The sequence below is a fragment of the Diabrotica virgifera genome, chromosome 9 (genome assembly GCF_917563875.1).
Source record: "Diabrotica virgifera virgifera chromosome 9, PGI_DIABVI_V3a".
Lineage (NCBI taxonomy): Eukaryota > Metazoa > Arthropoda > Insecta > Coleoptera > Chrysomelidae > Diabrotica > Diabrotica virgifera.
In genome coordinates this window covers 209,396,354-209,422,252 of record NC_065451.1, presented here as the reverse complement: position 1 = coordinate 209,422,252, position 25,899 = coordinate 209,396,354, and the positions used below count along the sequence as shown (strand labels likewise).

Sequence of the window (25,899 nt, the reverse complement as noted above, 5' to 3'; positions counted from 1 at the left end):
GTAGATTTATTACACATAAAAATTGTATATCTAATGCGAGTGATGCTCTAAAAGTGATTTAGACCTTTTAGATTGGAATGGTCTAATGTCTAATGGGTAACACGATTATGAGTTTTTATTTTTATTTAGAAAAACTACAACTTTTACTTCGGGCTATAAACAGAGAGGAAAATCGATTGGAAGTGGTTTACGTTTTTTATCCATCACATGATTGATCTTGATGACAAACGCGAGTTGGTGGAAATAAGAACGAGGATTCGAATGCGGGTTTTAGAGTTAGTTCGAGATGTTTCAGAATAATTTTCGAAGGAATTTAGCTATTTAACTATTTTTACGCGTTGTATAGTAGCATTATATGCAATCACACACAAAAAAATTGAAGAACAAATTAGTGACACATAGTTTGAGGTCCGCAATAACCATGGAACCAGAGAAGCACTATATTTAGTATTCAAGTTATGATACAGAGGTGTAGAGATGTCGCCTATTCAGTTTCATGTGTTTTATTGAGTTTGAAAAGGCCTTTGATCGAGTAAAACCTACCGAAATTATAGCCATTCTTAAGAAGGTAGGCAGTGATGATAAAGACATTGTACCATTAAAAATCTTCTGACATCAACGTGCAAACATTAGGATTGGCCGAGATCGTTATGAAGATCTTCAAATACAAAGAGGAGTAAGACAGGGCTGCATTTTGTCCCCACTAATATTTAACATCTATTCGGAGTTCGCTTTAAATAAAACACTTGACGGTGTTCAATGATATATCAAAATCAATATTGATACTTTGAGGTACGGTATTATTCATAAGTTGGGTAGGTAGATTTCGTAACGAGATTGTTTTGCAGCGTATGGGAAAAATTACGAAACTGGCTAGAACAGTTAAAAATCAAAATAGGAAAACGTCGTGGCTTAGAAACCTGACATAGTGGTTTAACTTTAACAGATTCTCTGCATCCTTTTCCAAGCTACCGTCAGAGATAACGCACGATAATCGAGCATGACACAGGAACAAGGGAAAATGAAAAAAGGAAAAATGATTCATCCTTTGTGGACCAAGAGCTAGCAACGTCGGAAAAACAAGTATTTTAAGACAACTGGTTCTTTAATATATTATTCCCTAAGCTTCCTCGAACACCGTACCGGCCATCTGGCTACTGATACAGGTTGCGTTCATTACTGCGCAGCACACTTGTACTGGTAAATATATCAAATTTAAAATTATTTTAAGACGAAATATTTTTTTGCCATTACTTTTTAAACATTATTAGAAATATGAATTTCTGTGGTTTAAAAAGTAATGATAAAAAAATTTTTCGTCTTAAACTAATTTTAAATTCAATATACAGGGTGATTTATTAGTGTGATAAAGCTCAGTAGATCCGCTATAGTAATAGATAGAGATAGCAATAAAAGTTAATAACAAAAAGTGTAGCCAACTTTGAGCTTCACATTACAAAATTAGTTAGAATGTTAGTGGCAGACCAAACTTATGTTCTTTTAAATGGAACACTCTATATTTTACTTTATTTTCGAAATCCTCTTAACTTCCCCATCACAAAAATATAAATTATAAATCCCATAAAAAATACGTAATTATAAAAATATAAAAGTTTGTTATGTTATATAGAGCTTTTACAAAGTTAACCAATTTTCTATGAAAATCGTAACAAGTTCAGCTGCCTGTATAAATAAAAATAAGCACAACAGCAATGGTTTATTGGTGCCATATTTTTTGTTTATTGTGAAAATTTTTAAGAATTGTTGATATTGCTAATTTTTTTTATATCGAATACATGGTGAGACAAAACGCAAGTACATTCTTTTCTCAGAAATTTTAAATGGAACACGCCTGTATTTTGTATCACTATTGAAAAGTAACATTACCGTACTTTAATTTTTATATAATATCCCCTATATCCACATTTATTAGTTTTCGAGATATTTTCATTTTTCAGAGCAAGTTATTAATTAAAGCGTTCTATTTAAAATTATTGAGAAAATAATGTACTTGCGTTTTGAATCACCCTGTATTCGATATAAAGAAAATTAGCAACATCAACCATTTTTATAAATTTTGACAATCAACAAAAAAATAAGCCACCACCAATAAACCATTGCTGTTGTGCTTATTTTTATTTATACAGGGAGCTGAACTTATTACGATTTTCATAGAACATTGTTTATATCTTTGTAAATACCCTGTATCTTTATATTTTTTTGATGGGGAAGTTAAGAAGATTTCGAATATAAAATAAAATATAGGGCGTTCCAATAAAAAAAAGGTTGGTCTGCCACTATGTTATCGAACACCTTGTAACATTCTAAGTAATGTTGTAATGTGAAGCTCAAAGTTGGCTACAATTTTTGTTATTAACGTTTATTGCTATCTATTACTATAGCGGATCTACTAAGCTTTATCACACTAATTAATCACCATGATTTTGTATATCTGTACAGGTGTGCTGCGCAGTAATGAACGCAACCTGTATCAGCAGCCAGATGGCCGGTACGGTGTTCGAGGAAGCATAGGTAACAATATATTAAAGAATCAGCTGTCTTAAAAAACTTTCTCGAAAACGTTGCTAGCTTTTAGACCATTGATTCATTTCCGTTCATATTTAGCAAACTATGTAGTAATATATAAAACTGGCACATACTGCCAGAGTATCCCAATTTGTGTACGCGAAAGTACCAACATAAACGGCAAAAATGTTAGAAGCGAAAGTGGGAGGGTGGTTTCAGGGAGGGAAACGCAATTTTCAGCACTGGAACCCAGACTAAAAAAACTGAAACTGGACCACGCCTATGATTCTCATCGATTTTTATATGAATCGTGCCCGTTTAAATAAACGGAATTGTTGTGTCCTCCAATGACATGTACCTCAAGTTTAATCATTTCAGAAGAACCTCTGTCTTGGTCGATTGTTATTGAAACATCATCTATAATTATTACAATGCTCCTTCAAGGATGTTTCAATAATCGACAAAGATAATAATCAAGAAGATTATTTTTAAATTACAACTATTATCATCATCTGCTAAATTTAAATAACTTTGCGTCATTAATTATGCGTTTTGTGCAGTTTAAGTAAAACGGAAAATTTTATAATATGTAGATGTATATAATGTAAAACCTGTAAAATTTACTATAGAAAAACAGAATAAAATCAAGTAGATCAGATTGAGATAAGACGATATGTTGTCATTGATCTGTGGTTTACTTACTTACTCCGTGACGTTACTACCCTCGATGAGGCGAATACAGGCGCGGATACAGAGGGGGGTCAACGGGTCCATGGACCCCCCTATTGTATTTAGTCTATACGTATTTTTTTAATTATTTATTATTTTTTTTTATCCTTAGAGTAAGCGTGAGTCGTATGGCTAAATCTGGACAATAAAATATTTGCGGTACGTCTGACCCCCCTATTATGACTTTCTAGATCCGCGCCTGGGCGAATATGTAAAGATTGTGAGAGATATGTATGAGAGAGTAACGACTAGTGTTAGGACAGGTGTGGGAGAGACTGATAAATTTCAGGTGAAAGTAGGATTGCACCAAGGTGCTTAGTCCTTATTAATTAATTATTCTCATTAGTTTTGGACCAGATAACAGCGAAACTACAGGGTAACATTCCATGGTGCTTGATGTATGCTGATGATGTAGTGTTAATAGGAAATAGTGAAAGATACCTAAAACAAAAACTGGAACAGTGGAGACAAGCTCTGGAGGGAAAAGGTTTAAAACTTAGTAGGACAAAAACAGCGTATTTGGAATGCTCATTTAAAGATGGAGTTACTACAAATAAAATGGTATCTTTGGATGGTGAAATGATTGTGAAAAGCAATAGTTTTAAGTACCTAGGATCAGTATTACAGAGTAATGGAGAAATAGATGGAGATGCATGCAGTAGAATTAGGACTGGATGGATGAAGTGGAAAGAAGCGAGTGGTGTGCTGTATGACAGGAAAATTCCAATGAAGTTGAAGGGAAAATTCTATAAAACAGCCATAAGACCGGCTATGATGTACGGAACTGAATGTTGGGCAGTGAAAAAGAAAGAGGAACAACGAATGCATGTGGCGGAAATGAGAATACTTAGATGGATGAGTGGAGTGACAAAAAAGAATAAAATTAAAAATGAGTATATTAGGGGAAGTCTAGGTGTGGCACCAATTGATGCCAAAATGAGAGAGCATAGGTTGAGATTGTTTGGTCATGTTCAACGTCGAGACGTTAACCACCCAATACGAAGAATAGCTGAAGTGCAGCTTCCTGGAAGGAGTAGGAGAGGAAGACCAAAGAAGACTTGGGGGGGGGGGGGAGACGATAAGGCAGGACATGTTGGTAAAGGGGATTAACATTGATATGGCCCAAGATAGAATTGTGTGGAGAAATGCAATTAGGGAAGCCGACCCGCATAGGGATAAGGCAAAGAGAGTGATGATGATTGTATGATTGTTTTATATATGTAGTTGTATCTTTGTACGTCTCATTAGTTGTTTCGATTTTTTAAGGTTTGAAGGGCTTAAAGACATCTGTTGTCGGCTTGTATCCTATTGTTTATTTCTTGTGATCCGTTATTGTCTTCAGTTATTGTTGTTCCAAGATACTTAAATTCTCTAACGCGCTCTAAAGTAGGTAATCGATGGTGATGTTCTGATCGATCTTGTCTCTGTTTTGGTTCTGTTGTTTACTGTTCCTTCTATATCTCTGTACCACGTTGTACACGTTTTATTTCATACTTTTGCCTTTAAAAGTTTGTACCACACGTTGCTACATAAAGCGTTTCCAATAATGATCAATTCACGTAAAATATGACAAAGCAGTTCTTGCTGCAAGGACTTCTTCTTCAAGTGCCATCTCCGAGACAGAGGTCGGCAATCATCATAGCTATTTGGAAAATTTCGTTTGGTACATCCGTACCATTCTCTCTTCCTATGCTTCTCTTTCCGTTTTTCCTTCGACTTTTTCCTGCACAATCAATTGGAGTAAGCTGTAATGAATGGATGGTATCTTAAAAGCCGAATCTAAGGTGCAAAAGTCTTTGTCTTTGAGAGAAAGGTTGGATTTATCTGAACAACGTCTAATTTCATCCTAAGACATCTAATTTTATCCTATTGTGGGTCATAAACGTTGGTATCTTAAAAGCAGCCAACGAAAGGAAAATAGCTATTTTAGCATAGCACCATGTGTTAATGATTTTCGTACTCAATGCCAAGTTTGTCTTACAATTTATGAATTGTAGTCTTTATTGAGTCTTGCTAGAGTATTCAAAAGTAAGTTGCCATAAAGAAATACCAAAATACGAATATTATTCACAAGTTTTGGCGATTCAAATAGCAATTGAAGCTTTGGAAACTGTTGAACGAAAGATTTCTGAGGATGAGCGGTCAAACCATCTCCTCAGGTCTTTCAGCCTGAAATTTTTTGTCTTTTAGTGCGAGTCGTATAAAAACCCGTGAACCACAGGAAACAGGAATTGATTCGGGATTCTGAAAAGCTTTGAATATGTATCGCAATCGCAATTTTAGTAAAACTCGACGAAAGAGGAAACAAAACCGATATCGCGCGTTTTCTGTGTACTTTACATTGTTGACTTATATGTAACTGATATTAGTGGATTACCAATTTTGGAAATGGTGATATTACGAGGAGTGATCCATAGTTAAAACGAAAGTAGTGTTTTTTTTGACAAAAAACATTTTTTTTAATATACTTTCTTGATCGCTGAATGCCCTTCATGCAGGGTTCGAAAAAACCCGGGTTTTTTATTAAAAGCCCAACCCGACGGTTTTTTTTTGGGTTTTTTAGGGTTTTTTCTGGTTTTTTTGGGGATTTTCAGTTTTTTATTTTCTGATGAGTTTTTGGCAGTGATGTTATCATTCAAGATTAAGGATACAGATATGTTCCTCGCAACACTTTTCAAAGAAGAACTTGTTAAAAAATTCTCAACAAAGAAATGGTGGAAGCTGATATCAATAAAAAATAAAAAAACAAATAAAATACCATATGAATTTTGTATTTACAGTAGAACCCCGTAAATCCAAACCCCGCGAATCCGAACTTTCGGCAAATCCGAACCAACGGAAAGTGAAAAAAATTTAAAAATTCAAGACAAAAACTTAAAATCATGTTTATTATACAGAGTAAAGCCAGAAAATTGGACAATGTAGGATTACTAGGACTTTGACATTTAAAATTTCTTAAAAATAAATATTATACTTTAATAATATATAGGTTTATAAAGTGTTTATAAAGGTTAAACACAAACTTACTTTGGTTCTCTCGTAGTCAACTTGAGTCCAAAAATATTGTCCATACTCTTGCGAGAACGTTTGGCTACTCAAAATCACAATGAAAGCTTTGAACTACTAGTTAAGGCTAACTTTCGGATAATCCGAACTTTTCGGAATCCGAACAGGCTGTCCCCCCAATTAGTTCGGATTTGCGGGGTTCTACTGTATATGTTATCTTTGTTCTCATGTCCAGCTTCATCTGCATCTATTGAGCGGATTTTTTCTTCATATGGATTAATATGGACTAAGCTTCGCAACAGATTAGGTGCCGATAGAGCTGCAAACTTGGTAAAAATATATTATCATTTAAGAACCGAGTCCTCGTCCTCGACCGAGTCTAACGAATAACGAATGGGAATTGGGAATGTGACAAAAATACAGATTCTGATTTTCCTGATAACTAATCTGCTTTGCTGATGCTTTGTTTAACAAGAAACTTGTTTATTTTTTTATTTGTCTATATACCATGTTTAAAATAAGTGTTTTATTAGTTTAGTTTCAGTTTTGTATTCACCTAATACTTACTTCATGGTATTTTATGCTAGTTTTTGTTTTTATTCAGAAATAAATATGACGTTCGTTCAACTGAAAATTTGCTATTTTTGAAAAAACCCCAAAAAACCCAATAATAGTGGGTTTTATCAATTGAAAAAACCCGCTGGGTTTTATAAGATGGGGAAATTCTATGCCAACCCTGCCTTCATGTCTGTTTATAGTCTTTGAATCCATTCAAATTATTCACGTAGACCTCTTCCAACACGACTTTAGTGCTGAATATGCACAGTTTTTATTCTCTGATAAGAAATTGGGGAGGGTGATTCATAAAATGTAACTAAGAAAATCAAAATAATATCGGTTTACTAGTCCATTCTTTCACGGTTTTTGCTCTAAATTTTAAAGAACCGCTTGGATTGACATGAAATTTGGCATACGTATAGCTTACATGTCAAAGAAAAAAAGTGATATTGTGCCGATGTGTGCTTTTGCCCTGGGGTGACTTTCACCCCCTCTTGGGGGTGAAAAAATATATGTCCAAAATAAGTCCGGAAATGGGTAAACGTGGCTAATTTTAAGTAACTTTTGTTCTATAGAGCTTTTTCGCCAAGTCAACACTTTTCGAGTTATTTGCGAGTGAATATGTTCATTTTTCAACAAAATAACTACATTTTTAGACGGTTTTTCGCAAATAACTCAAAAAGTAAGTATTTTGTCGAAAAAAACGTTCTTAGCTAAAATATAGCTTATAAAAAAGTAAAAAAAAATGGTGTACGCGTTAGGTCTCTGGATCTCGTAGAACCAGAGTTATAGCCAATGAAAAATAGATTCATATTCACCAAATTTCAAATAGAATATTTCGACGTGAAATATCCAAAAACTTACAGCTTACAAAATATTTTCGAGCATCTTATATGGTCGCCTAAGTGCATATTCAGAGGAGCTTCTTGGAGAATATCAAAGTGGTTTTAGACCTGGTCGATCAACAACAGACAAGATCTTTGTGCTAAGACAAATACTGGAAAAAACCAATGAATTCAATATCGACACATACCATCTTTTCGTAGATTTTAAATCGGCCTATGATAGTGTCCTAAGAAATAAATTGTATGAAGCCATGGATGAATTCCACATCCCTGACAAACTGATAAGATTGGTTAAGGCTACAATGCGTAAAGTCGTTTGCAAATTCGAAATACAGGGCGAACAATCACAGGCGTTTGAAACGAATATTGGGCTGCGACAGGGAGATGCGCTGGCGTGTCTCCTCTTCAACATAGCTCTGGAAAAGGCGGTCAGAGATGCCCGAATAGACAACAGAGGAATTATTTTTAATAAATCATCCCAAATTTTGGCATATGCCGATGACGTGGACCTAGTTGCCCGCACAACACGCAAACTAGAAGAAATGTATACCACCTTCTCAAATGCCTCAAAAAATATGGGCCTGACAGTAAACGAGGAGAAAACTAAGATGGTGGCATCAACACCCAACAATAGAGCCAGAAACATCGGTCACCAATTCTCTGTTGATAACTCTGCCTTTGAAGTGGTGGACAAATTCACATACTTAGGCTCCCTGATCACCAAGGAAAACGTCATGACAGAAGAAATCAAGCGAAGGATAATCCTAGCGAACAAATGCTATTTTGGACTGAGTAGACATATGAGAAGCAGAAACTTAAGCCAAAAAACAAAAATAACCATATACAAAACCCTTATACAACCAGTGTTGACATATGGATCGGAGACATGGACCATCTCCAAGGCAGATGAAAACCTTCTGCTTGTATTTGAACGAAGGATCCTGAGAGGCATATTCGGTGGCATCTGTGAAAATGGTATTTGGAGGAGGAGGTACAACTACGAGGTATAGGTACCACAGATATAAACATATATTTGGTGGAAAAGACGTAGTATCTCTTATAAGAATAGGACGACTAAGATGTGCAGGACATCTAGCAAGATCACAGCATAACAACCCTCCTAGAAGAATCCTTATGTCACAACCTGTGGGAAGTAGAAATAGGGGTAGGCCAAAACTTAGATGGAAAGATGGTGTAGATGAGGATGGGAGAAAAATAGGCGCAGCAAACTGGCAACGGTTGGCAATGGATAGGACTGACTGGCGTAATAGACTTGGGAAGGTCGAGGCTCTTTCATAGGGCTGTAGCACCATTGATGATGATGATATCCAAAAACTTAAGCCCTTTTTGGGGAAAACCCATTGTAACTTTTTTAAAGTGTTTAAAAAAAGCTTTATTTCTGTTGTTACAAAAAGTTTCTAGCATTAAATTTAAGCAAGTTACGCTCAAAATAAAGTTGGCCCCTTTTGTTTTTGCAAAAAAAAATCGGGAAGACCACCCCCTAATTAGCAACTTAAATGAAATTAATCGTTACCGCTCCACAAATTATTTTACTTATGTCGTCTTTATATGATCTGTAAGTTTTATCGATTCAAAGTGCTTATTTTTGAAAAAATTTGGTTTCAAAATAAGATTTTTAAAAATTTAAATTTTGAAAAATATGCTTTTTTTCAAAATAACTTAAAAATTGTTAGAGATACCAAAAATCTCGAAAAACAAAAAAAAGTCAGATTTTCTAAATATCATGTATTTTTTTGTTTTTCTGTTAGTCAAAAATTTATTAAGATTTGGTGTTTCTAAATTTGCATACATTCGTGATCAATGACTCGTTCAACCCCTTTTAACTACAGCCCTTTCAATAATAAGGACTTTGAACCCATGAAACTTAAGATTATATAAACAATATATACACGAGTTAAGAAACTTGTGAAGTCGTAACGATTAAGTTCAATTAAGATACTAATTAGGGGGTGATTTTCTCGATTTTTTTACCAAAACCAAAAGGGACTAACTTTATTTTGAGCGTTACTTGTTAAATTTTGATGCTAGAAATTTTTTTATAAAACAAAAATGAAGCTTTTTTAAACACTTTAAATAAGTTGTAATGAGTTTTCCCCGAAATGTGCTTCATTTTTATTTATTTCACATTAACGTATTCCATTTGGAATTTGACGAATATGAACCTATTTTTCATTAGCTATAACTCTGCTTCTACTAGGTGTAGAGACGTGAGATATACACCATTTTGTTTTAAATTTTACAGGCTATATTTTTGCTAAGAATGTTTTTTCGACAAAATACTTACTATTTGAGTTATTTGCGAAAAACCGTCTAAAAGCGTGGTTATTTTGTTGAAAAAATGAACATATTCACTGCCAAAAACTCGAAAAGTATTGACTTAGTGAAAAAACTCTATAGAACAAAAGTTACTTAAAATTAGCCAGTTTATCTATTTCCTGACTTTCTTTGGACGAATATTTTTTCACCCCCAAGAGGGGTGAAAACCACCACCAGGGCAAAAGCACATATCGGCACAATATCACTTTTTTTCTTTGATTTGTTGGCTATGTGTATGCCAAATTTCATGTCAATCCAAGCGGTTCTTTAAAATTTAGAGATTTTGCAATATTTTACCGTTAAAGAACGGACTATACATTTTAATAGCTCTACGTACATTTTAATAGGCAATTGCGATCCTTTACTGTGATAATTGTTGTATATATTGTGATAACAGACGTATTTACGATGCATTTTAGCAAATTAAAAAATTTGTTCAGTACAAGTTATCCGAATTCTTATTTTTTTTTATTTTCTTAATTCTTTTTTGCGAGAAACATTTCATTTTTCTCTTAGTCACCTCCGCTAGTCATCGTTGGAATGCCTTTCTTTAACAAGGCGGCTGTGATAAGCTGGATTATCCAACACTATGACAAAGTAGTAAGAAATTTCCGGAATGACAAAATTACCTACAGAGTCATCACGATTGAATTAATTCTTAATAAAATAATTCAATCCAAAAATAAAATGAAATAAGAACACCGCTGGATTTGTGGAATTCTTCAATAGTTCCAGGTGTCAGATTTCGTTTTTGGGAGTGAGGCACCCTCTCGATGTATTGTTGAACTATATTCTAAGTATTTTTCAATATACGAGTAAGAGAAAACTGTCATATTTAAATAAATGATGGATTCTACCATTACTGTTTACCATTGTTTCTGAACAATTATTGTTCAGAAATCATTTGTGGCATTTTTCAATGTGTTTGTGTGTGTTTTATTCTTTTATTTTTTTAATTTTTGGTATTGTTTTAATGAAAATTTTTGGAAAGTAGTAGAGAAACTGTTTAAAGTATATTGATTTCGTTGAAATCATATAACAGAAGTATAACTTCTTACGTGCGTACAAAGTACACACATTCTTTTTTTTTTAATTTTTCTAAGCAAACATATACATAGATAGACATTATAATATAAAATATAATCGTTTATAGGTTTTTCGTGATCGATGATTTGTGTGCTGTTTAGAATAACATATTTGTGTTTCAAGGTCTACCTAATCAGCTGTTATTAGTTTTCAATTAATGTATTTGACATTTTAACACAGCCAATACCTTCTTCTAAAGATACTATTGTATAAATTACATGTTTTGAAATCGTTAAAATATAGGTAGTCGCGAATAACACTGATTAATTTTTGGTAGAATTAATAAGTACTGATAGTAAACTGCGGAACATAAGTTAGGGATTTTGTCAATAAACAACTATAAACAACTTATAAATTTAATTATTGTTATTTTTTAAATTGCTCTATTGCTCTTTTTTGTAATTTAAAAATAACAACGTACTGAGCAACTGTACTAGAACCCCAAAAAGGAAGCCCATATCGAAGATGAGACTCGAACCTCGAACAAAGAACAATATTTTATTTTGGAAGATTCTGAATTGAATTCCTTCGAAATAGATCTTATTGCATATGTATAGCCAAGCTGAGGTTAGTTTCTTACTTACCAAATCGGTATGAAGGAACCATCGGTATGAAGGTTGCTTTCTAAAAAAGTACTAAGACAGAATCAACGGTACTGATCTGGCTGTTATTAAGAAGAAAGAGTTGAAGAGCTCCTTTATAGGATAATGCTACTGTCTTATTCACGTTAAAAAAGAGTAAATTAGAGTTCAACCAGGTTTTTATTGTAAGTAGATTAGAACTTATAATTGCATGAAGAGTTGCAATATTAGAGTTGCTCCAAGGAGTACTGGTATCATCTGCAAATAAAAAAATTCCATTGGTCGATTTTCAGGGTTCTAAAGTTACACCCAAGTTCTTTTATGTTGGCACGAGATTCCAATTTTAAGTTACTATTGCTGTATGTTAGACCTTTCTTACCTTGAGCTATTAGACATCACCATTAACTTCATGTTTGATTAAACGATTTCGTTGTATTTATAGGTACTAACTCAGGTCAGATGATGCCTAGCGAAGGACCGCCCAGTACTCCTTCGTCGAAATCGAAAGAAAAAAATGTTCCTTCGAGAACGAAGGTGGTGGTGGCCTTGTACAACTATAGAGCCATAGAAAGTGGTGATTTGTCGTTGGAGAAGAATCAGTCCTATGACGTCATCGACGATTCTCAAGAACATTGGTGGAAGGTGAAAGATTCTAAAGGGTAAGTTGGTTTTCTACAGTCGGAAAAATGAAAGATTGCCCATGAACGAACATATAAAACACGCTGTATTTTCCTGTCACCGTGTCACACAAAAAATTGGCCAGCGCAAGTACATGTAATAATTATTGTTACATGTACTTGGACTGGACAATTTTCTTGGTGACACGGTGACAGGAAAATACAGCGTGTTTTATATGTTCGTTCATGGGTATTCTTTCATTTTTCCGACATATTAAAAAGCATGGGAAAAACTGAAACATCGTTTGAGAATATTTTAAAAAACGTTATAACCTTTCTACCATATTATAATGGTGTAAGTTTTAATTTACTTTTTAACTTTATTCCATTGTTTGCGGTTTTGTGTCAACATCTTTGCATCTGTCCTTGTCACTTCTCTTCTCTCAAATACCTTTCCGATTACTGCATCCCATATCTTGTTGAAGTTATACTTCTTTGCGCGCGATATGAGGGTGAATTTTTATATGTTAAAACCTACGATCTCGGCGCATGCGCATTATGACTTTGTTCTGATTGGATGTTCAAATGACATGTCAAAAATTATCCAATATGGCAGCTGTAGCGCAGCTGTGGTTTGGACGGTTGACGGTTTGGTTATGTATGGTTGTTGCGTTTTAAAATTTGTGGGAAGAGAAACAACAAAGGTTAGTTAATAGTTATACTGTCTTGTTAAATAGTTTTCATATTATATTTTTGAAGTTATACTTCAAAATGTTTTAATTTATGTATGTATCAGTCCAGAAAAGGTGTGGAAAGAATATATTAGTGTTTTTAAATATATTTTTCTACAAACGTGTTAAAAATGCAATTTTTAGGACTCCATAGGAGCGTTAAAAATGCTACTTTAAGGCACTAGTGCTTTAAAATTTTTAAGGCACTGCAGTTAAAAGTGAATTGTCAAATTGTGAAACGTCAAAATATTTATATTTCATTTATTAACATTAATATTAATAATACAACTTGCGCAATTTGAAAAAGGTGGTTTAAAAGGTTTTTTATTGTAATTTTGTGTCTTTGGATTTGTCTTCCTTGGGCGTAAAATAATAAAACATCTATTTTTATATTTCACTTGTCACCGTGATGTATAATTACGTATATCTGAAAGGTAACTAGCATGCGGATTGATGGCCTTGTTGGTAGAGCATTGGACCAGAGATCAAAAAATCATGAGATTGCGGGTTCAAATCCCGGACGATTCATATATTTTTTTTAATATTTGGCATTGTTAAGTTTTGGTTCATTTTTGGTAATTATTGTTAATTTTTTGTACTGTAAATGTTAAGTAGGTATATTTATTTCGTTGAAATTATATTATAATAGAAGTATAACTTCTTACGTGCGTACAAAGTACACACACATTCTTTTTTTTTTAATATTCTTGCTTGCTTTATCCTTCTCACTGGTATGGTATCTTTCATCCGGTGTAAATGACCCTACCAACTCAGCGGTCTTTGTTCTATAAACTCCAATATGGGTTGTATTTTCAGTTCGTTCCGTATTTTATCCATTTTGGTAATACCTTTAACTCTTCTTAAAAACCTCATCTCTATAGCCTGTATCTTCCTCTTTTGCCGTTCCGTTAGTACCCATGGTTCGCTGCCATGCATAACAGATCTATAAACTGCTTTGAAAATTTCCATCTTTGTAGTCCATGATATGTATTTCTTTTCTGCTCACAAATTTTTTGTTCATTGTATGATACAGTTGTAGCGTTTTCTCTAATCTGCTGTTGATTTCTGCTTCTAGAAATCCTGTTTCTTCTATTATTTCTCCTAAGTACGTAAACGTTTTTACTTGTTCTATTTTTGTTCCTTCTCTATGTTAAGTTCTTCTTTTGCTTCTCCTATCTACATAACTTTTATTTCGTTGATAGTTGTCTTCATTCCGTTTTCAGTAAGTAGGTACTTCTTTCCATGTTTCCAAATTATTATGAAGTTATATTCAAATTGTTGTGAAGTATTTTCTTTGGTGAGTCTTTTTTACTTGTTCCACATACTTCCTTAGTTGCATCCAGTAGTAGATCATTATATAGTTGTTACATAATAAATGTTATTTATATCAATATTGTCTTCTGTTTCTTCTAAACTCTATCTATGTAAGGATTTTTACAGCTGTCGCCTCCTTCCTTCTTTCAGCCAACGTCTCTAGTCGTATCTGTTCTGCCATTCTCCATATCTAAGGTCTCGTCTTTCCATGGCCTCGTTCACTTCATCCTTCCATGATCTTCGGGGTCTACCTCTTTCTTCTCTTTCCTATTGGGCTCCAATCCGAAATCTTGGATATCCACCTTGTACGACCTGCTCTTCTCACATGTTCATACCAAATTAAACGTTTCTCTTCGATGTAGCTGAGTATATCTTGTTCGACCGCCATCCTCATTTCTAATGCGATCTATTCTTGTCTCTCTGTAGCTTCTTCTCAGGAACTCCATTTCAGTTGTAGTAATTTTGGACCTGTTTCGTTTGTTTATTACCTGTTTCGTTTGTATTAATCCTAAGTATTTGAATTTTTCAGTGCCGTTTATTTCCCTATTATCGTCCATTTCCAAGTCTCACTGGTTCCTGTCCTGTTGTTAAGTATTCGGTCTTTTGTAGATTTATTTCCAGTCCATTTTCTGTGCATTCCTCTTCTAATTTTCGAAGCATATAGGACAAATCTTCTTCAACTTAAGCCGTTACCATTTGGTCATCTGCAAAACTTAATGTGTACTAGAAGTTGTTCCTGATATTCCCATCCCTTTACATTTTGTTTTCCATGGTTTTAATATTTGTTCTAGGAATATATTGAACAGTGTCGGAGATGTAAAGCATCCCTGCAATAAGCCTTTTTTTTTAGACCGGGTAGTATCGTCGCCCCCGCTAGCGGAAAAATGATTCCGATTCGATTTTTTTGCACAAGCTTACTCAAAAATAGGTCCTTATAACATATACACAGGGTGCCGGGCGGTGCCGTGGTCGAAAAATTGTTTAAACAATTTTTTTTAAACAAATTCACGAAAATAATTTTTTCATTACGAACAATTTTTTTTAGATAATTTGGGTCAGTCTGAGCAAAAAAGGGCTCTTGTCATTTTTCTCTAAAATTGATTGTTATTGAGTTATATGCGATTAAAAATTTGAAAAATGCGAAAATGGCTATTTTCATGGCTTAATAACTCGATTAAAAATTATTATTATAAAATTCAAAAAGTAACCAAATCAAGTTTCAAACCCCTTCTTTAAGATCCTGAAGAGATTTTTATCATTATTTTATTAAAAAAGCTGTAATTTTTAATTATTAACAATTAGCGCTATAGTGCAGGATGTATCGTCGCCCCCGTTAGTGAAATTATTCCGATTCGAGTTTTTTGCACAAACTTACTCAAAAAGAGGTTCTTATAACATATCCACAGTGTACCGGGCGGTTCCGTGGTCGAAAAATTGTTTAAACAATTTTTTTAAACAAATTCACAAAAATAATTTTTTCACTTCGAACAAATTTTTTTAAGATAATTTGGGACATTCTGAGCAAAAAAGGTCTCTTGTGATTTTTCTCTAAAATGTATTGTTGTCGAGTTATACGCGATTTAAAATTTGAAAAATGCGAAAATGGCTCACAATAACTCGACAACAATCAATTTTAGAGAAAAATCACAAGAGACCTTTTTTGCTCAGAATAATCCAATTTATCTAAAAAAAATTGTTCGCAATGAAAACATTATTTTTGTGAATTTGTTTAAAAAAATTGTTTAAACAATTTTTCGACCACGACACCGCCCGGTGGAGGTCCTATAAGGACCTCTTTTTGAGTAAGTTTGTGATAAAAAATCTAATCTAAATAGTTTCGCTAAAGGGGGCGACGATACAGTTGGACTATAGCGCTAATTGTTAATAATTAAAAATAGCAGCTTTGTAATAAAATAATGACAAAAATCTCTTCAGGACCTTGAAGAAGGGGTTTGAAACTTGATTTGGTCAATTTTTGAATTTCATAATAATAATTTTTAATCGAGTTATTAAGACTTGAAAATAGCCATTTTCGCATTTTTCAAATTTTTAATCGCATATAACTCGACAACAATCAATTTTAGAGAAAAATGACAAGAGACCTTTTTTGCCCAGAATGACCCAAATTATCTGAAAAAATATTGTTCGAAATGAAAAAAATATTTTTGTGAATTTGTTAAAAAAATGTTTAAACAATTTTTCGACCACGGTACCGCCCGGAACCCTGTGGATATGATATAAGGACCTCTTTTTGAGTAAGTTTGTGCAAAAAAATCGAATCGGAATAATTTCGCGGGCGGTCTATTTGTGGTCTTACAGTCGTTGGAGTATTTATTGTCGGTTATAACTTATAACTCTTACCCTGTTGTTGTAATGGTTTTTTACGGCTTCTATTAACCTCTGAGTTATTCCGATTTCGTTCATCCTGTTCCATAGTTGTTTTCTGGGAACCGTTATTCTAAACTTATAAAATAAATAATGATATTGTCATAATACAAAATGTTCGACCATGTAAAATGATCCAATTTTTAATTTATATGTAAACCTGCATTTTTTTATTTCAACGTGTCTACCTAATAGCCAAAAAAATGCAATTTTCTGTTTGTGTTACTCATTCACCACATGAACAAAAATAACAAATAAACTGATCATCGATACATTTTGGTTTTTAAGTGTTTCATTCGGATTACGCACCAAACTACCAAACATCAGGTATTTTGCAAAATATTTATTTTACAACATTCTAAACATAGCATCAGGATCCTAAATGTTTATCAATAGTGTAAGAACGTGATAAAAATGGAATACCAGGAAGTTATTATCACATGTTTTAGCGAATAGCTATTTAATGAATGTACGCAAAAAAGTACCTAATACGTATCTAATATCTAAGTATTTATTGGTGAAAAACTGATACCCCAGACGAGGAAGAAAAAAGCTGAAAAAATCTTATACAGGGGTCGGCATAAGTCAGGCAACAAATTTTCATTACGAGAATAAATGCAGCGTCAAAATGAATCTATTCAAAGAAATTACTAAAGGGATTCGAAAAAGGGTTACCTACACCCGTGTTGAGCTGCCCTCCCACTTGCAAAAATTAAAAAACAAATAGCCCTGATTTATGAGCTATTTATGAGCTCTCATATTCCGCAAATTAAAAATTTTGAATTGAAAAATTTGACATTTCCCCCTTTGTGGGTTGAGTCAGGCCCCCCCACTACTTAAAAATAGGAATATTGAATCGATTTTTGCGGCAGAATTACGAGCTATTTATGAGCTCTTGAAATGATATAGTTTCGATTTTTGAGCTCATCCCCTTCACCCCCAAACAACCCTTTAATTGATTTAACTTAAGAGAAAAATGCTGAGAAAACTTAAAATATATCGTATTGCGGATATAATTCCTATAGCCTATATATTATAAGAATAAACTATTAAATCACGTGCATTTCGATTATTGAGCTACAGCCCCTTCGCAAGAAAACTACCCCATCTGCCTGGCTTAAGAGAGAGTTGTACTTAAAATGCATTAAATTAATTATTTGGCGACTACGTATCATTTAATAATTAATGAGCTCCCAAATTACGCGCATTTAGATCAGTAAATTGCAATTTATTTTGTATAGTGCAGTCACTGAAGGTAAAAATCAACGATTACCTTCAATTTCGGTGAACCTTCATCGATTATTACGAAAATTGGTCAGTGGTTAGAGGATACCTCAAGAAACAAAGGTGACATGGTGCCACCTTGCGCCTTTACCCTGAGGGTGGATACCGCCCCTTCTCGGGGGTGAAAATTATTTTATAAAAAATAACTGCACAAGTCAATAACAGGACAAATATAAGCAACATTTGTTATATAAAAGTTATTAAAATAAGTCAATACTTTTTAAGTTATTAAAGATCAAAGATTTTAATTATTCGTGAAAAAAAATGCATGTTTGGAAGCACTGTAAATGATGTAAATGACTGATGTACATCACTGATGTGATGCACATGATGTAAATCACTGAAAAACTGTAAGTTTTTACAAAAAAGTTAATAGTAGTTTAAATCGTATACCTTATAGGTCTGGATCCCGCGTGTGAAAAAAAAGTTGATTAATAGAAAGCTGAAAATTTGTTAATAGCTTAAGGGTGTCTAGTCGGAAAAACTTTGATATATGGGAACACTGGAACAGGGGAAGTTTTAATTGTGGAACAGGTTAAAAATTTGGAACGGTCATTCCACGAAAACGGCACATGTATTTTGTCCGACAGAACAGACTTAAACTCTCCGAACAGAAATTAAACTCTCATGCAAAAATCAGACTGCTATTTATCACCAAATGGGCGTTTTAATGAGTGGGACATGTAGAATATGTCAAATGATAGGAATTATGACAGGTGATAAATAGCAGTCTGATTTTGCATGAGAGTTTAATCTCTGTTCGGAGAGTTTAAGCCTATTCTGTCGGACAAAATAAATGTGCCGTTTTCGTGGTCTGACCGTTCCAAATTTTTAAACTGTTCCACAATTAAAACTGCCCCTGTTCCAGTGTTCCCATATATCAAAGTTTATCCGACTAGACACCCTTAAGCTACTAACAAATTTTCAGCTTGCTATTTTTCAACTTTTTTTTCATACGCGGGATCCAGACCTAATATTAATCTGCCACGGATTATACATATAATTACATACCTCGTAATCCTCTTCAATAAGGTTTCATGTGTATCCTTTTTCTTACAGAAATATTGGATATATTCCAAGCAACTATGTCAAGGAAAAGGAATCCCTAGGATTACAGCAATATGAGTAAGTAAGCAAATACGCAAATAAACTTCAATAATCTATATCGTTACCTCTTGTTTTTCAGCTGGTACGTCAATGATATGTCGCGGCAAAGGGCTGAATCTTTGCTCAAACAAGAAGACAAAGAAGGCTGTTTCGTGGTTAGAAATTCTTCAACAAAGGGATTATATACTTTATCCTTGTACACCAAAATGTAAGTAATTTTTAACTTATTGTAATAATTGATGGGGTTAGAAGTAAAAGGGTTTAAGTGCACTTTTTCAAAATTTTACTCCAAGTACAGAATCGCATAATTAAATGGCATTAGAACTTGGTGGTAAAACGATTTAAGCATATTTCTTCCTACAGTCGCCATTTATCGCCATTACATTTAGTTCACTGAAAACAATTGTAGTTTGCGTTGGTAGTAAACAGGTTTAACCGTGCGCATGAACCGTTTTACCACAAAACTATTTTTAGTATTCTGTAAAAACAAATAGTAATAAACGGGTTTAAGTGCGCTTGATGAACCATTTTACCACAAAACTATTTTTAGTATTGTGTAATAGGGGGGGGGGGAGTTGATCACCCCTCCCTGGATCCGCTACTGTTTAGCGACCACCTAAGGGTAAATATTTTGCTATTAAGTTAGCATAAATGCAATAAAATGCGTGTAGGTTGCGAAAATATGCAAAAATTGATTTTGGGCCACCACTGTGGCTTTGGGGCGCAAAGATTGTAAAATGTGCGTGAGTCATAATTTGTAGGTTACACTGTGTTGTTTTATTTTACATAAGTACTTTATCAATAAAACGAACAGATGACGAAAAAAAAAACAAAAACTGGAGCCCGCCAAAGTATATATGAGGTTTACGGCGCCACTGTGCCGTAACGGTTGCTTATACGAAAAAAATGAATAGGACCTAATTTTTAGACTAAATAGTGGTCTTTAAGGTTGTATAAGTTTTGTTTAAAAAGAATGCATAGCTAATGAGAAAATCGTAAAAACATGCTCGCCAAGGGATAGGGGTAGTTTCTGCAGTATATTTTCAAGGATAGGGGTGGTTTCCGCAGGGATGTTGCAATAACCATATATATTTTTGAAAAGCACTATTGATGAAGCATATGCCCATTGGAATCAAAAAGCAAAAAACAAAAAAAAATTTCAACCCCCCATTTTATTTATTTTTTTGGCTACAGGGGTTGCAATAGGAAATCGCTTTTGGTGTCCATGCATGGGTAATAATAACGTGCACAAAATGATATATGAAACATATTAATAATGGGCATTGTGTGTGAAGGATTCCAAGAAAATCACTTTATTTATTAATCTTCTTTTTTTGGGTGGTTCCGGGGAAACAATGGGGGTGCATTATACAAATTTGTAAATAGCACCAGTACATGGGTAATCGCTGAAAGTCTTTTTACTCTAGCATAAACGGTTTAGATGGTATAAAAAGGGGTTTTTTAAAATGTAACACCCTGTAATTAAAAAAGGGCAATTTTCCTTAAGTGAAACCTCTACCAAAAAATCAATCAATTATTTGTGAATAATTGCCGCAGGTTTTATATTTATTTTTATATAAAAATATATATTTTTTAAAAACATCTTCTTTAAAAACTTGTCAACTTTGGGGCGCTACCCCCTCTAAACGGTGGATGATAGACAGATGCTGTCGGGAAATAAATCGTAGAAAATATAGTCCTCTTCATATCTCTATAAAAGAAATTGTTTGTAAAAGGTACAGGAAGGGCTACGTTCCACAAAAACCATAAATTACCCCTTTTAAAGGGGTGAAAAGGGGGGTTCCGGGGCGAAATTTTTTCAGAAAAAGTTAGTCTTATAATAAGCACCCCTTGATATAACGAAAAAAAAAAAAAAACCGGACTTGTGTCCATTTTGCAAGGTTCAACCTCTGTTTCCTACACTATAATGTGTAGACACATGTTAATACAGGATTAATTTCAAGAAAATAAATATTAGATTTGTGACCAATTTTGAAGACTAATTAAGTATTATGCAACGTGCCAGTTGTAGTTACACTGTGGATAACAGCTGGGGGCTGGGACAAAAATGATTAGTAATATATAGTTAACATCTGCACTTGAACCGTTTTACCAGTAACATTTATCAACACTATGTACCGATTCAAGTACATTTTTTAATAATTGAAAAAAAAGGAAGGATATAGCCAGAGTAATAATATACCCTTATATTTTTATCATTTTATAGTACATTGTACACTAAACATATTTTAGTTTAATAACTTCTAGAATTTATAAAACTCAAACAACTTTGAAGCTGATTATCTCGGAACTATCAAAACTGCACTTAAACCATTTTACGTCTGGCCTCCTCAATTGGAAATATTTAATTTATTAGGCTTTATTTTTAATTTATTTATACACTTATTATTTAATTTATTACATTCACACTTTTTTAATTTATTATATTTACTATTTACAATAATTTATAATAGGTACATTTTTATTATAATTTATATGAGGCCCTTAGAACACAAGAGGTAAGTGATAATCTTAGGAAATTGGGTTAAATATACAAATGGACACCCAAACACATAAAAAACATGGTGGCTTCAAACAACTTTCTACATAAACCAACAAATACCATGATCAAAAATTACATGTCATTGAAAACATGCTAAATAATAGGTTTGTTCGTAGTACGATCCAAACGATCAGAAACCGTTGCCAACCATCATACGCATGCGCAGTTAACAGTTGACGCTGCGCAGTTAACAGTTAGAGTTCGTAGACTACGAACGCGCATGCGTCTGATGGTTGGCAACGGTTGCTGATCGTTCTACGAACAAACCTAATATACCTAGAATCAATGGGAAAATCCCAATAGTTATACCATAGTTTAAAAAAACTTATACAGAAGTAAAAACTTCAAATTGTATTTTGGTATAAAATCGTTTATATCTAAATGAATGCAATTATTTGCAATCCATGTGGATGACTTTTAGATAGTTTTTAAATAAACGATTTTATACCAAAATACAATTTGAAGTTTTTACTTGTGTATAAGTTTTTTTAATATACCTAGATTTTTATATTTATCTAGAACCTTGAACAAAATTTTCTCAAAATTTGTCACTTACACCTCTTGTGTTCTTGTGCCTCATTTGATCAAAATATCAATGTTTCTGCGTTTCAAGTTATCATCTTATACAGTGTGTCTCCGTAACTTGGAACCATATGGGAAACTTTTTTAATATCAATTTTACGAAAAAAAGTCATTCTTTATAAAGTGCTCTGCATAATCTAAAACCTAAGATGCAATTATCAGATATCAAATTTTGTCAACAGTATACGAGGTATGTCAAAAAATATGAATTTCGCTCAAGAGCAAACTACCTTTATATTTCAAAATATCAAAAAATTTTATTATGAAAAGTTATTTGTAATTAAAAACCATATTCAAATATGCAATAACAGTCTTCTACTTGAAAAAAAAATTTCTGAAATTTTCCTAAATTACCGATTCCGAACATTACCTACTCCTTCCCTGGAAGGAGTAGGAGAGGAAGACCAAAGAAGACCTGGGGGGAGGCGATAAGGCAGGACATGTTGGTAAAGGGGATTAACATTGATATGACCCAAGACAGAATTGTGTGGAGAAATGCAATTAGGGAAGCCGACCCCGCATAGGGATAAGGCAAAGAGAATGATGATGATGACCGATTCCGAACATCATTTTTATTTATTAGACATGTAATAACTCTTTTATTAATAATTTTAGGAAAAAAGTTATTCTTCATAAAAATCTGTGCATGGTCTAAACCTCAAGATGCAACCATCATTTATCCAAGTTTGTTAATTTTATACGAGGTGTGTCAAATAATATGAATTTAGAAAGAATTATATTTCAGAATGTCGAAAATTGTTATTATAAAACATTGTTTGGAATTAAAAACTATGTATTAATATAAGAATATTTTTTTTTCGTAAAATTATTAATAAAAGAGTTACATGTCTAATAAATAAAAATGATGTTCGGAATCAGTAATTTAGGAAAATTTCAGAAATTTTTTTTTTAAGTAGAAGGCTGTTATTGCATATTTTAATATGGTTTTAAATTACAAATAACTTTTCATAATAACATTTTTTGATATTTTGAAATATAAAGGTAGTTTGCTCTTGAGCGAAATTCATATTTTTTGACATACCTCGTATACTGTTGACAAAATTTGATATCTGATGATTGCATCTTAGGTTATAGACATAGACTATGCAGAGCACTTTATAAAGAATGACTTTTTTTCGTAAAATTGATATTAAAAAAGTTTCCCATATGGTTCCAAGTTACGCAGACACCCTGTATAATATATGATACGGCCCTGAAGTCTAGAACGCCATGGAAGAAGACAGCCGTTTTCGAACGTCTGTCTCGTCTGTCTCGAACATTCTGCAGGCGGTCTGACGCCTGCACTACCTGGCACGGCGGTAGGGGCGAGCCGCGCAACAATATAATACTCATGCTGTCGAGAGTTATGGATCACCCCTCGCATTTATGATTTTTTACACTTTTATAAATCAGTATCATTATCACATACTTAAAAGGTCTTTTTCATATATAATACACCTTTTTTTGTGTATTATTATGATAACCATTTGATTGATTAGTTTTGTCAAGGTGTAAACGTTTGAAAAAATGATTTTGGTAAACTGAAAGTAAAGACAATTCAGATTTGATTACAGCTCAGAGCCGCAAAGGCAGATTTGCCAGTGTAGTCGCTAACCTCCACTAAAGGAGACAGCACCATAAGAAGAAAATAACGCCCGCCATATTGGACTCAATCGGGTAATGACAACAGGTATTCGTCGTTTGGAGTGGCCTGCGATGTCTCCAGACCCGAACAACATTGATCATGCATGGAATGTGCTCTCCAGAGCTGTTAAAGCGATTGATAAGGTTGTTTTTGCTTTTCAGACCTCATGCACACGTGAAACATTACCATATTAAGACGAACGCGAGAGGCGAATACTATCTCTCGGAGAAACACTGCTGCAATTCCATACCCGATCTGATCAATTATCATAAACACAATAGTGGTGGACTGGCTTCCAGACTGAAGACCAGTCCGTGTGATAGACCTGCACCAGCCACTGCAGGACTCAGTCATGGTAAGTCTATATAAGCTATTATATTTAATGGTAATTTACCACAATTTTAATCTTCTTCTTTAGCTTCTTCTTTCTAGCATGATCGATCATGCTAGTAGGCTACTGCCTGTTCATTGCCATCAAGTCTTCATTTTTGTTTTTTTGTTTATTAGACAAATGGGAAATCGACCATAACGAACTGATGTTACTAGAGGAGTTAGGATCTGGCCAGTTTGGAGTTGTGCGAAGAGGAAAATGGAGGGGTTCCATTGATGTAGCGGTCAAAATGATGAAGGAGGGAACCATGTCTGAAGATGACTTTATAGATGAGGCCAAAGTGATGACGTAAGTTACTAATATCATGTGGAATTAAGTTTTTGTAATGACTATCATATAGTATATTATGTAGTTTGCTAAATATTTTTTATTGGATTTTGGCAGTTTGTTAGTCAAATAAGATCGCCAAAGAGCAATAAGTAGCCGTGATGGAAGCTAAAAGAGAAAATTATTAGGAAAAATAATGAAAAAGAACAGAAAATATGGATAATGAAGAATAAAGAGTATAAGAGAGTTAAAAGGAAACGAAAAGAAAATGCAAAATGGAGGCTAAGAGAGGAGAATATTAACAAATATAATGAATAAGACGAGAGAATGGTGTAAGAAAGTGAAATGTCGAAGAAAAGAAAAAGTAAAAGGAAACGAAAATTGGAATTAGCAAAGAAAAAATTTCGAGAATAGAGAAAGAGAAATGTAAGAGCAAAACAGTCTTGGATTGGAGAGTAAAAAACAAATAGTGAAGAATGAGAAAGAAACAGTGGAAAGATTATAGAGAGAAAGATGATTTCTAATTACAGTAAATAATAAAAAAAGAAAACAAGGCAGAAGAGATGAATTTAATGGAGTGGAAATTTGAAAAGGGCTATAAATTCCAAAAAATTAGGGTCTTCAAACATAAGTATGTATCTCTGTATTTAGAAGAATGTATACATAAAAAATATATTAGGACGAGAAACATCAATGAATATAGGAAACAAAATTAAGAAAATCATTAATGAAAAGAAAAAATGATTGAAAAAAAGTGAAATAAATGAAACTATGGAAAGTAAGTTTGAGAAAAAGAGCCGTGGATAGAGAAAGAAATATTTTTATCAACAAATCAGTAACCAGATATCAGTGACAACTGGCGTATGACAGAAGACTACAGCAGAGCATAAGCTCCCTATTATCATCCGTCACTTGTCAGAATAATCATTAAATTACAGTACATAAATACTAATTAGAGTGTAGAAGGGATGTTAAATTGTATTTTTTTTGTGTTTTTTAGTAAACTGCAGCATACAAATCTGGTACAATTGTATGGCGTCTGCAGCAAAAATAGACCTATTTATATCGTGACGGAATACATGAGGTACGGATCTCTTCTGAACCATCTGAGACGACATAAGCAATCTCTAAGTAATAACCAAGGACTTTTACTAGATATGTGCATACAGGTAAGAACCGAACACTTTTTTTGCAAAAAGGTACTTTACCTTCGCCAAAGCTTCTCCACCTCATTATACGAGTGTTGTTTTTTTAGTTTTGCGTATAGCCATAAAGACAAAAAATATATAGACTTACAATACTTTATTGCTTTTCAAAATATGTCCCATTAAGATTACACTTTTAC

General features: G+C 33.5%; 1 protein-coding gene across 2 annotated transcripts in view; it reads left to right on the top strand.

Moving 5' to 3' along the window:
- Positions 1-25,899, top strand: part of LOC114327644 (tyrosine-protein kinase Btk29A) — a 61,585-nt gene that overhangs the window by 12,855 nt on the left and 22,831 nt on the right. For both annotated transcript variants that reach the window (XM_050662377.1, XM_050662378.1), the window contains 6 exons: positions 12,111-12,327; positions 19,059-19,124; positions 19,186-19,314; positions 24,058-24,251; positions 24,404-24,575; positions 25,555-25,723. In XM_050662377.1, the coding sequence (XP_050518334.1) occupies positions 12,111-12,327; positions 19,059-19,124; positions 19,186-19,314; positions 24,058-24,251; positions 24,404-24,575; positions 25,555-25,723 (947 nt within the window). The remainder of the gene's footprint in view (positions 1-12,110; positions 12,328-19,058; positions 19,125-19,185; positions 19,315-24,057; positions 24,252-24,403; positions 24,576-25,554; positions 25,724-25,899) is intronic.